At 36.9% G+C, this 12,410-nt stretch overlaps 1 protein-coding gene across 1 annotated transcript in view; it reads left to right on the top strand.

The window, feature by feature from the left end:
• Positions 1-3,134: 3,134 nt before the first annotated feature.
• LOC103750517 (glutamate carboxypeptidase 2) overlaps positions 3,135-12,410 on the top strand; it is a 60,182-nt gene continuing 50,906 nt past the window's right edge. Inside the window, exons 1-4 of the mRNA XM_008853619.3 lie at positions 3,135-3,314; positions 5,608-5,716; positions 6,610-6,796; positions 9,654-9,755. Of these exons, the coding sequence (XP_008851841.1) occupies positions 3,194-3,314; positions 5,608-5,716; positions 6,610-6,796; positions 9,654-9,755 (519 nt within the window). The 5' untranslated portion in view covers positions 3,135-3,193. The remainder of the gene's footprint in view (positions 3,315-5,607; positions 5,717-6,609; positions 6,797-9,653; positions 9,756-12,410) is intronic.

Raw genomic sequence — 12,410 nt, 5'->3', positions numbered from 1 at the left:
TATATATATATATCACAACAGTGAATAGCATGTAGAAAGTGACCATAATTCTAGTAATTTATAACAAGCTGGGGGTATAGCTCAGTGGTAGAGTACTTACCTAGCATGAGGCCCCGGTTGAATTTTAGCACCATGAGGAATTATTGACTATATGTTTTCCCTATTGAAAGTTCCACAGAGCTTACAATATTTGAAAGCTGTTCACTCGAAGATGGCCATTCAGCCTCAGTGCTTCTTGAATACACCTTCCTCACTATAGCATCTAATCATTTCTCTATCCACAAGTTATTGTTTCAAGCACACCCTTGCAAATACCAAAATTTAAGGATTCTTAAATCCTTCTGTAAGTTGATGTAGTATTTATCTACATACAGCCTATACATTTTTGAAACACTTATAATGATGTATTGCTTACTTATGAAATGTGAGTGTTATATAAGTAGCAGTTTTATTATATTGTTCAGGAGAAAATGTCAAGAAAAATGTGTGTACATGGGTAGTACAGTTGCTTTTTATTCTGATATTTTTGATTTGGAGTTGATTGAATCTGAGGATGTGGGACACTCACATATGGAAGGCTGATTTTATTTAGTCATTCTAATGTTCAGAAATCTATTCTTAACTGATATTTGACTCATACTCAAATCTTGCTTTCAAAAAAGCAATATTAAACAAATATACCATATAACAGTACTGAGTGATCACATATTTTACAAATGAGGACATATTTTCAGATAAACTGGTTTCTTGGCACAAGGGTATGTAGCTTAATCATGACTAGATCCAAAGTTTACTTCCAAGTCTTCTGATCCTAAGTCCCCTTCTGATACCACAGGCAAACTCAGTAGATACATCATGTGTTCAGGGAAGGCTATAGCATTGTATGGAATCAGAAATGCATTTCACCAGGTCTTAGCTTTGTGACTTTCATTTATTTCATTTTACTGTATCTCATTTTTTCACTGTGTGAAGTAAGAAGAGTCTATTACAAACCAGGAAGGGTTCCTATAAAGAATAAATGAGATAATTCATGTAAAGTGTATCACTTATATTAAGTGGTCAATTAAGTATGAGCCATTACTATCCTGCAATTCCTGGCTATATTTTACACTAAGAACATTAGGATAGAATAAATATTGGACTTTTAAAGAAAATGCTTAATAAACACATTCTTAAAAAAAAAAAAAAAAGAAACACATTCTTTTCCTAAGTCATTCAGCAGCCTGAGTTGATTATTGACAGTTTCCTCCCATTTCTTATTTGCTCAGAAATTCAAAGTATCTCAGCCCCTGTACTGTCTAGCCCATCTGTCCATACTCTTATTCTATTCCCCTTGGAAAATCCAAAGCAAGTAACTTGCTATTCCTTGACGTTCTTTGCTTTCCTGGCTTGTCCCTACTCCGTATTAGTTCTTGGTTCAAACCTTACCCATACTTCATGACTCTGTATGGATTATATATGACCACAGTAGATTTTTAAAACGTGTAGTTATTCTCTTCTTGATACTAAATTTGTAGGTTTATAATTTTGAGATGGCTTAATATTAAAGCACTAGCTACTAAGCCTGATAAACTGAATTCGATTTAAGGATCGCCATAGTGGAAAAACAATGGAGTCCCTCCAGTAGTCTTTTCACATCCACACACACCCTGTGGTATGGGCACACATACCCCACCCCAACACACAAATAAATAAATTTCATTAAAATGTTAAAGAATTTATTACAGGAGTAGAATTTTGTGTGATTATTATTCCATTTAACAGTTTCTTATCTATTATGAAAGACAGTGTCCAAACATAGCTGTGATGTGAAAACAAATACAATTTTTTTTTTTGTCTTTTTGAGATGGAGTCTCCCTGTAGCCCCAGATGGCCTGGAACTTGCTATGTAGACCAGGCTGGCCTCCAGCTCACAGAGATTTGCCTGCCTCTGCCTCCCAAGTGCTGAGATCAAAGGTGTGCACCACCAGCCTGGCTCCTTCTACAATTTTCAATGTCCTACAGTTTTCAATGGGTAATAATACCCTACAAACTCATAAATAATAAAGATATTCACTACGAGAAAGAAGTGATGATATTTCCTGATGCCAACCTTTTTTTTATTTTTGTCTTTTTTGAGACAGGGTCTCCTTGTAACCCCAGCTATCCTGGAACTCACTATGTAGACCAGGCTGGCCTCAAACTCATAAAGATCTGCCTGCCTCTGCCTCCCAAGTGCTGGGATTAAAGGCATGTACCACCACGCCCAGTGATGCCAACCCTTCTTATCTAGACAGTGAATGCCATTTCTCCTGCTTGAATTTATGCTGCATAAATTCACAATTTAAGAACTACAAAAACCTTTATTTATTTGTTCGTTTATTTTATTATTTATTTATTTAATTTTATATGTATGAATTTATTGCCGGCATGTATGTTAAGTGCATTCCTGTGGTGGATTGCCCACAGGGGTCAAAAGAGGGTTTCTGATTCCCTGTAACTGGAGCTACAGGATGGTTGTTAAGCCACCATGTGGGTGCTGGGATTCGAACACGGGTCTTCTGCAAGTCAGCCAGTGCTCTTAACCATCTCTCCAGTCCCTGTTCGTTTATTTGTAAATGTGCAGGAGTGTACCGGTGTCATGGCGTACATGTGAGTCCAGGGTACGACCTGCATGACTGGGCTCTCTCCTTCCACTATGTGGGTTCTGGGGGAGGAACTAAGGTAGTCAGTCTTCTCAGCAAGGGCCTTTACCTGATGAACCGTCTCGCCAGTCCTGAAAAAATGGTCTTGAGAAATAATTATTCTACTAAGTAGCTTGGAGCCAAGTCGCTTGTCTTTTCCTAGGCAGACAGTTGGGGCTTTCTGTTGAGTTACAGGGCTAGAGAGAAAAGTCCTCTCCCTACCTCTTTGCCTTTCAATTTTTCAATAAGCCAAAGTTGACAACTTCCAAGAGAAAATGTTTTCTGTTTGTTTGTTTTTGTTGTTGTTGTTTCTCTTCATTAACGTTACTCCAAAGGCAATTAAGTTTTCTTAGCAGGCAGACATTTTCTCCACCTCACTCAGACTGGTTCAGAGTAAGCCAGAAATGCTTTGGGGCGGAGAAAGTCCTAGGAGCGAATTCTATTCGTCCGCCCAGTGGGTGGAAGCTGGCGCCCAGAGGCCCGGCTGCTGTGGGGCTGCGGGACTCGCGGGGAAGGGCGACTCCACCGAGATGTGGGACCCGCTGCAGGACAGCGACTCCGCGGTGGTCGCCGGGCACCGCCAGCGCTGGCTCTGCGTCGGGGCGGTGGTGCTGGCGTGCTCCGGACTCTTCCTCATCGGCTTCCTCTTTGGTATGGTGCATTTGCAAGGCCAACCTCCCCTCTGCCCTCCCTGTTTGGGGGACCGCAGTTGGGTCAGCACTGAGTGTGACTCTGTCCTGGTCTCCACTCTGGGCGGCGACTGGGGTAGGGGAAGACAGGGAGGAGTCCTGAGTTAGGCAGAGGGCTGCTGGCTGCAGTGCAGAGTTGTTTTGAATTAGCTGCTTGTAGGACAGAGTTGCACAGGTTAATTGGCAGAACCAAGAGACCCCAAAATGGAACGATGATTGACCCACTGGAGCCCCGCAAGATGCCACACGTCTCAGGACAGATGCTCGTGGGAGCTGCTCTGACCTGCTTGGGGGTTGCATCCAAGATTATCCAGTATAACAGAAAAATTTGAGGGGACAAAGTAGTTACAGATTTAAGACCCTGTAGCCAGCTCTAGCTGGCATGAAATTCACTGCTTACCAGGCTGGCCGGGCCTCGATCTCACAGAGATCTATCTGCCTACTTTTGCCTCCTGTGTACTGGGATTAAAGGCATGTGCCAACAAACCCAACTGTCAGCTGACTTTTAAATTCAAATTTTGATCTGCTACTTAGTCACTTACGTGCTGCGAACAAGTTATCAAGTCTCTTTCAGCCTCAACTTCCTTATCTTTAAGATGAGGCTAAAACGTTCACCCATGTATGAAACTTCAACACTTCAGAGCAGCACTGGGGTTTCTTAATAAGGACGTGCTCCAAAGCAGACTTTAGCACACAGAGCACTGTGGGTTGTCACCTAGTAGTCTACCCTTACTCTGAATTCTGAGCATCCTCTCTGGGCTTTGGTAAAACAGCATAATTGGGTTTATTTATATTCACTACCTTCTGGTTTGTTGTGTGGCCTCAGGCTATATACCCTGGTCTTAAATAACAGACTAACCAGTAACAACCTAGCATTCCAGTGGAGCTTCTGTGAGGCAAATGGTCAGTAAGGATGGATTCAAATTGAATTTGCTTTGCTTCAGTTTGACAAGGGAAATTAAGGCTATGCGAGGCTGACATGGGATTCCAATACCCTATAAATCCTAAAGGCAATTTATTCTTCCTGCATCTGCCGTATTCTTTTATTCCAGCTCAGTGACTCGGTAGGTTTTTATTATGTTTGGTTCCTAGTGTTCTGTCTCCTGGACAGGCCTTTACGCTTTTCATCATGTGAAGTTTTGCAGCTCTCCATTCTAATAGATTATCCTCCTGTGTCTTTCCCTCACCCTGCAGTCCAACAAAAATTCTTTAGTTGTATTCACAGGCAGAATAATATATCCCTTTTAACCGACCCTGTGCCTTGATATGCATGTTTATGTGCATATGGATTTGTAGGTATGAGATCAGTAATAGCTCCATGAAGGCTGACTGCATGCTGAGTTTGTAACTATGGTATTCCCAGATTACCTGGAATAAACCTTGTAATGATGCCCCGTGTCTCTCGCTTAGTAAAGCTGTTGATAGGCTAGCTATAAACTGCCCACGGCTTCATGTGCACTGGAGTTCTTACAGAGATATTGAATCAGTCATAGTTCACTGCAGCTTTCCAGACTGAAGTTTCTCAAGCCTGTTTCAACTGAAAATAAAAAATTAAGCACATTTTGTTTTAGTTTTAGAATCAGAGTACATTAAAATTCTGTTTTCTTTAATGCTTGAAATAATTTATGTACTTGAAATATATTCATGTTTGTTCACAGAGTCATTATTAATTGCTTATTCTAGCTCAACAATCAAATAGTTATTGGCAAAAGATTCCAGTGGAAAAAACACTTATTTTCTTAATTATCTCCATTAATTGAAACATTGACATCAAATTTAATTTGGGCTGCTGGGAGTGTAAACTGGTACAGCCATTCTGAAAATCAGGTTTCTTTTTTTTTTTTTTTTTTTGCCTTTTTAAGACATGGTCTCCCTGTCTCTCTGTAGCCCCAGCTGGGCTGGAACTCACTATGTAGACCAGGCTGGCCTTGGAGTCACAGAGATCTGTCTGCCTGCCTCTGCCCCACAAGTGTTGGGACTAAAGGGGTGTGCCATTATGCCCGGCATATACTATTTCTTAGAAATAACAGCAACATATATAATTGAAACCAGCTTTGTGTATGTTGTAGTTGTTTTGTAATCCAAAAAGCATATGGGTATGATCTTTTTCAAGTAGAAGTAGGCAAAAGAAAGACAACATCAGTATCTTAGCTAATCCCAGAGATATGTGATAAACTGTCCTACAGATACAGTAATGAAAGTAAGGCCTGTTTATGAGTTCAGATCTCATTCCTACATTTGCTTTTATTTTGCAGGGTGGTTTATAAAATCTTCTAATGAAGTTACCAACATTGCTCCCCATTGTGGCATGAAGAAGGCATTTTTGCATGAATTGAAGGCTGAGAACATCAAAAATTTCTTATAGTAAGCATATACTTGAATGTTTATAGGGACAGTATACTATACAAAAACCGACAACAGCCAGATTTGGCTAGAAAAATTTAGCGTGCTGACTTATACTTTAATGGAAGTTTATTTTAGTCAAGAGAAAATGTACTTTAAAGTCAGAAAGAACTGAGATTGAATTCTGTCTTGACTCTTTATTAGTGAAGTAACTTTGAGCAAATACTGCACCTTCCCAAGTCTCCAGTCCCAGATCTATGAGATGAGGATAATGATATTCCTTTGATAAGGATGACATTTGGAAGCATATGTTTGAAAATTTAAGAAACGAATTCACTTCTTACATATGAAACAGTGTAATGTAAAAGAGATAAATGAGTAAATTCTTGAAGTGTGGCTGGAGATCTGTATGTGTATAGAATTAGTATGTCTATTTGATTAGATTAACTCTAATTTGATCGGAATATAGTTTTTATATAAATCATTATTGTACATGTGTCAAAAATATTTAGAATAGGGGTTGCAGGATGGCTCAGCACTTAAGAGAACTCATTGTTCTTCCATAGGACTGAGGTTCAGTTCCCAGCACTTATGTGGTGGCTAACAACCATTCATGACTCTGGTTCCAGGGGATCCAACACCCTTTCTGATCTCCATGATCACTGCATGCATGTGGTGCATTTATACACATGCAGACAAAACACTTAAAATAAATATGAAAAATGTTTGAAATACTTCTAATTATTGAATAATTTTCTAATGAATACAAAGTGATTTGAAAAGACCATTATATACTTACATATATATGCATATATACATATATGAATAGATGTACATACAGTGTATTGTCTTGATGTTGAGATAAAGTTGGGTTAAGCATTGATTTTTAAACATTTTCAATTTTTATTCACCAGTAATTTCACAAGGACACCACATTTAGCAGGAACAGAAAACAATTTTGAGCTTGCAAAGCAAATTAAGTCCCAGTGGAAAGAATTTGGCCTGGATTCGGTTGAGTTAGTCCATTATGATGTCCTGTTGTCCTATCCAAATGAGACTCACCCTAACTACATTTCAATAATTGATGAAGATGGAAATGAGGTAAAATAGAAACACTCCACCCTAATCCTATATCAGGTCCAAATATTTATCAAATTCCATATTACTGAATTTGTGAATTGTCTTTAGTAACTATTATCAATGTCAATTCATTTCTTACAGTGTTTGAACTTAATATGATTTAGGGAAGATACTTTAAAATGAATGCTTGATTACTGTTATTATTATTTTTATTTTTTACTATTACATTACAATTTTATATGCGGTCCATAATGAAGTTTCCAAGTGACTAGAACATAAGCTCTTCATAGGTTTAGGCTGTAAAGATACTGTGTAGCTTCAGAGTTGCCAGGATATTTAAAGACCAGATATGCACTTTGAGCCAATGAGGTTTTATTGCTTTTAAATGATTATATTTCCACTTGATCCAAAAGGCTTAATAATTGGCCAGGTTTTTGCTAAGAACTTATATTAAGCAGTTGGAAATAAAAAAATTTGGAGGCATAGTCTATCGTATATCTACTTCAAAGAATTTGTTATCCTATTTGCAAATTAGAGTGCATACTTGTAAAGGAGAACATAATACAGATAGTTGAGAGTTCTAGTCATGCTGTATGTTCAATAAGAAAGTGTGTAAAGTATAATTGAAACACCATCCATATTTAATACACCTACCATGATAGGGCCATCACATCTAATGCAGTCCCTGTCAATTTAGATGGCTTCCAAAAATTGCTTTGTCTCCTACATTATGAAAAGCATATATCCAGCTGAAAAATGCCATATGATTTGAATTTTTTATTATCAAAATGCTAGTAACCTTTCTTTATTGATAATGTATTTCTCTTCTTGGTAATTAATTAATTATTATATTATAACCACTGATATAATCCCATGTTAAATTTAATCCAATGTTTCTGGAGAGTACCTTCCTTCTTGTTTGTGTTCCCCTTTCTAGGATAATCACTATCAAACTGTGAATTTATTTGTTAATAGTTTTTTTTATAAAAAAGATATTTATGTTGCTGGCATCATGGTAAGTCATCTCCTTGTTCATCCCTCTGCCCTAACCATAAGAGTTCTTATGCTGTCAGTCATTTCTCTAGTTCCTTATATATGACTGTTAACAGCTGAGCTTTGTGGAACACTGTCTTATTTTACTTTTCTAATTGTTGTGATCAAATACTGTCAAAAGTAATTTAAAGTACAGGGGGCGATGGTGGGCTTCTTTTGTCTCATAGTTTGAGAGCACAGTCCATCATGGCAGGGAAGTCATGTTAACAGGAGGACAATTTGACTGGTCATGTTGAACCTGCAGGCAGCATGCAGAGAAATGAATGCTGATGCACAGTTCTCTTTCAACTTTTTATTCAATGTAGGACCCCAGTCCATGGGGTGATATGTACCACATTTAGGGTGGAATTTCCCACCTCTGTTAAGTCAGCCTGTGAAGCCCCCCCTCACACAAATGAGAGAGAGAGAGAGAGAGAGAGAGAGAGACCCCTCACACAAATGAGAGAGAGAGAGAGAGAGAGAGAGAGAGAGAGAGAGGTCTTCTAGGCAATTTTAGATCCTGTCAGTTCAACAATCATTATTAACCATCTCATCTATGGTCGTTCTACTCACTTATATATCACAGACAAGCTCCTCTGTCCATGGACAACAAATGTGGTTAATAGTTTGTGTGTTATGTTAGAAGTCTAGTCTTCTTAAAGTATGCAGTCACATTATTTCGCCTTTGTTTTTGAAAAGACAGCATACCATAGAGATGGGAAGTTTGGAAGCGGGGTGGGATTTTAGGGTAGTAGATGCTCTGATTTCATTTGAAGACCTGTCATCTTCAGGAGGGGATGATAATTGATGCTCTTGTTAGAATATTATGTCAACCCATGTTCCTCTCAACCATTTCCCCTGTGGTCACACTTACAGTGTTCAAAGGAGTGATGATAGCTGGTACATGGCCTTGAGTTTCTTCTGACCCTGTATGGGATAACTTTAATGTTTTACTGTGAGCTTGAAATTTGTTATAATCTTTATCAATTAAATGTTATTCACTTCCTTTCCACTCTTACTACAACTTTTTTGTATTGATTTAGATAATGTTTTATCAGCACACTTTTCTTTGAGAGGAACATATACTTTTTGTTCCTTAAAACATGCCTTCTGAAATTCCATGATACATTTACAAATACATATTTTATATAATATATTTTCATTATTTGCAGTATGGATGCTGTTCAATTATTCTAGGTATTATTGTCTCTTAATCCTTCAATTATGCAACTTTTTGTTATAGTAAATTTGATATTTAATTTATTCCTAAGTAATTATCTTAATACTATTATATTTAATGCTAGTACTATACTATAGCACATTTATATTTGAGGACTTAAAAATTATCTAGGGATGTTTTACCCTTAAGTTGAAGGCTGGTGTTTATTAGCTCTCTCAGGACCCTCATAAGGTTAAATTACTTCTAACCTAGTATGGAGGACCTATGTATTGGGCTTTATTTTTTTATATCAGACACGTATGTGTATCATTTTAAAAGTCTGTTTCTAATTCTTTCTTTCCTCATAATACAGTTCTCCCTTTTGGAAAATAATCATACCTATTTTGAATTTCTTTTCATTTGCTTAGAAACACTCCACAGTTCCTGGTTATTTTCTGTTGGTGGTTTTCTGATTGTTTCTTTAGCTTTCTTTCTCTAAATGGGTTTTTAGAGCAGGATCTGGATTTATTAATCTCACATATTCCTCAGAGTATGGCGTGCTGATATGATGAAAATAATAAATGATTAAATAACTGTCTGCTTACAGAAGAGATAGTATTAATTTTTCTTGTTTGAGTGTGATCAAATTTTAACTGAATCTCTTTTGATTATGTTTATTTCTTCTAGATTTTCAAAACGTCATTATCAGAACCACCTCCCCCTGGATATGAAAACATTTCAGACATTGTGCCACCTTTCAGTGCCTTCTCTCCACAAGGAATGCCAGAGGTAAAGAAATGCAACAATAAAAAGGACAAACAGAAGCCATCCTTGACCTCACACATTTAGCAATAATTAAAATGTAATGACAGGGCTTTCTATATAATTTAAATTTAACACCTTTGCATACATAAGAACATAGGGTATCTTAGTAGGAAAAAGAAATATTAATTTTTTTGTTCATGATGTTTTATAATTTTAAGTTTTTTGGCTTATTTTTATTTTATCTGCATGAGTGTCTTGCATGTGTGTATGTAAGAGCATCACATGCATGCAATACATATGGAGGCCAGAAGAGGGTGTCAGACCCCCTGGAACTGGAGTTATACATAGTTGTTAGCCAAACCTGGGTCCTTGGCAAGAGCAGCTCTTTCTCTTAACCATTGTGACATCTCTTCAGCCCTGTTCATGATGTCTTTTAAGATACAATTCACTGCAGAGAGATGTGAAAACCTATGCATTTATTGTCTTTTAATGAATATATACAACTGTGCAATTGAAATTCAATGTACGGAATGTTTCCATTACTTCAGAATGTTCCCTTATACTGTCTTTTATTTTCAAACACCTCTGAGGCAATCATTGCTCTTATTTTTTATGGTAATTTTTCATTTCTATGTCAAAATAAAATACCTGAGATAAGCAACTACTTAAAAGATGAAAGGCGGTTATTTTGGCTTATAGTTTCAGAGGCCTTGATGGTTTCAGAGGCCTTGGTCCATGATTTCCAGACCCCATGGTTGCTTAGAGCCATGGTAAGTCACGGCACCATGTGGAAAGACACATTCTAATAAATCTCATCTGGTGGTAGCCAGGAAATAGACAGCCAGGATCAAGCTAGAGCTTTCAAAGACCCCAGTGACCAGCCTCCTCCAATCAGGTCCCACCTTCTTTTCCCCATCTCCCACTCTTCTATTCATCTGTTCACTCAGCAGTGACTTGCTCTACTAATGAGGTCAAAATGTCTCTGAATTGCTTCATGTTAGAGAAGATATTTAATTTTCGTTATTGACAATTTCATTGTTGTTCATGTTTCATTGTTGACTATAATTTTGCCTTATGTGCACCCCACAAATAACTTACCATTCTCTTAGTAGTAAACACATAATTTGCCCCTAAACTCCCATTGCACTAAACAATGTCATTCTGCCTTTGAGAGTTTTTCTGTAAACAATAAATAAAGCATGAGATTGCTTAATTTAGTGAATAAGTGATTTTCCAAGGTCCAGCTTTGGCAGTTTATACATCTATTTACAACCAGCGTGTATTCTTCTTCTAAGTTTTCATAAATAATTGAAATTATATAAGTATAGTTTTGCTTATTCTAATTTGTTTTAATTGATATTTTTCTTGATTACAGATGATTTTGTTCATTCCTAAACATACATATTTATAAACTACTCTGCTTTTCACATTGCAAATTACACACATTTTGCTTTCCTGGTGAATTTCTGCCATTTTTCTTCTTAAATTTTATTAGTTTCTTAGTTATTTTGATTATTTATCCCTGAATGGTTTGAAAATTGTAAATATTCTCACTCAAATTTTCTGTTCTTTGCTTCTTTTCTCTGTATTGCTTTTTAAGGCAATAAACCCCATCAATTTTGATATTGCCAACTTTTTCTCCATATATATGTATATATTTTTTAAATTTGGTCGTTAAAACATTGTCTAAATTATTTATAATGGCATTTCTACATGAGAAGATACATACAACCAGTTGTATAACATACAAATATTAACTAGTAAATCTTCATTTTAAAGATAAGATTAATGCTACTCTCAGAGTTAAATAAATGTGGACAAATAATATGAGATAAGAGAACACATAGCAAAGTAATATTATTTAAAATTATTATAAAATGCCAGGCATGGTAGCACATACCTTTAGTCCCAGAACTTTGGAGGTAGAGGCAGGTGGAGCTCTGTAAGATCAAGCCAGCCTGGTGTACATAGCAATTTCTGGATCAGCTAGGGTTACAGGGAGACTCTGTCTCAAAAAAAGTCAAAAAATAAATATGTAAAATACAAATTTTATTTTAAGAACCTTAGAATGTTAGCTGAGTATGAACAAATTGAAGAGCACTTTGAAATGTATTGAGCAGTAAAAGATTACAGGTAAAAACAATATGTATCTCTTAGCTGAAAAAATACTGGCCACTGACTACTGCTAGGTGAGGAAGAGCTGATCTTCCTAAAGCGAGGGACTCTGGATAGGTTGACTAGACCTCAGAAGGTGAACTGCACTGAGGAACGTCTGGGATCACTGACTTGACACAATAGGCCTTAACAGAATGTATGAATTCCAGCGGGGGGTGGTATGGGAGGGTACCGGTGGAGATGGGGGTATAAAGATGATTAAGATTGATTGAGATGTTCTGTATGAAATGCATAAAAATTAAAAAAAAACAAATTGAAAAAAATCTATGCATCTAGAGAAGGGTATAATATAAGGAAAAACTATACCAAGATTAATTTGTAGGTCTGTTGAGTAACTGAAAAATATCCACTAAATAATTTTTGAAATATGTATTATTCTACTTATAAGAAAGGACTGTAAGTCAGTCCTGGTGACCAATGTCTGTCACACAGAACTCAGGAGACTGAGGCAGAAGGATTGAAGTGAGATTAAGGTCAGAGTGGCATATATTTTGCTTCTCTAAA

Source organism: Nannospalax galili, unplaced genomic scaffold (genome assembly GCF_000622305.1).
Source record: "Nannospalax galili isolate Female #2095 unplaced genomic scaffold, S.galili_v1.0 scaffold347, whole genome shotgun sequence".
In the NCBI taxonomy this organism is placed as follows: Eukaryota; Metazoa; Chordata; class Mammalia; order Rodentia; family Spalacidae; genus Nannospalax; species Nannospalax galili.
This window is presented reverse-complemented; position numbering and strand designations above follow the sequence as displayed.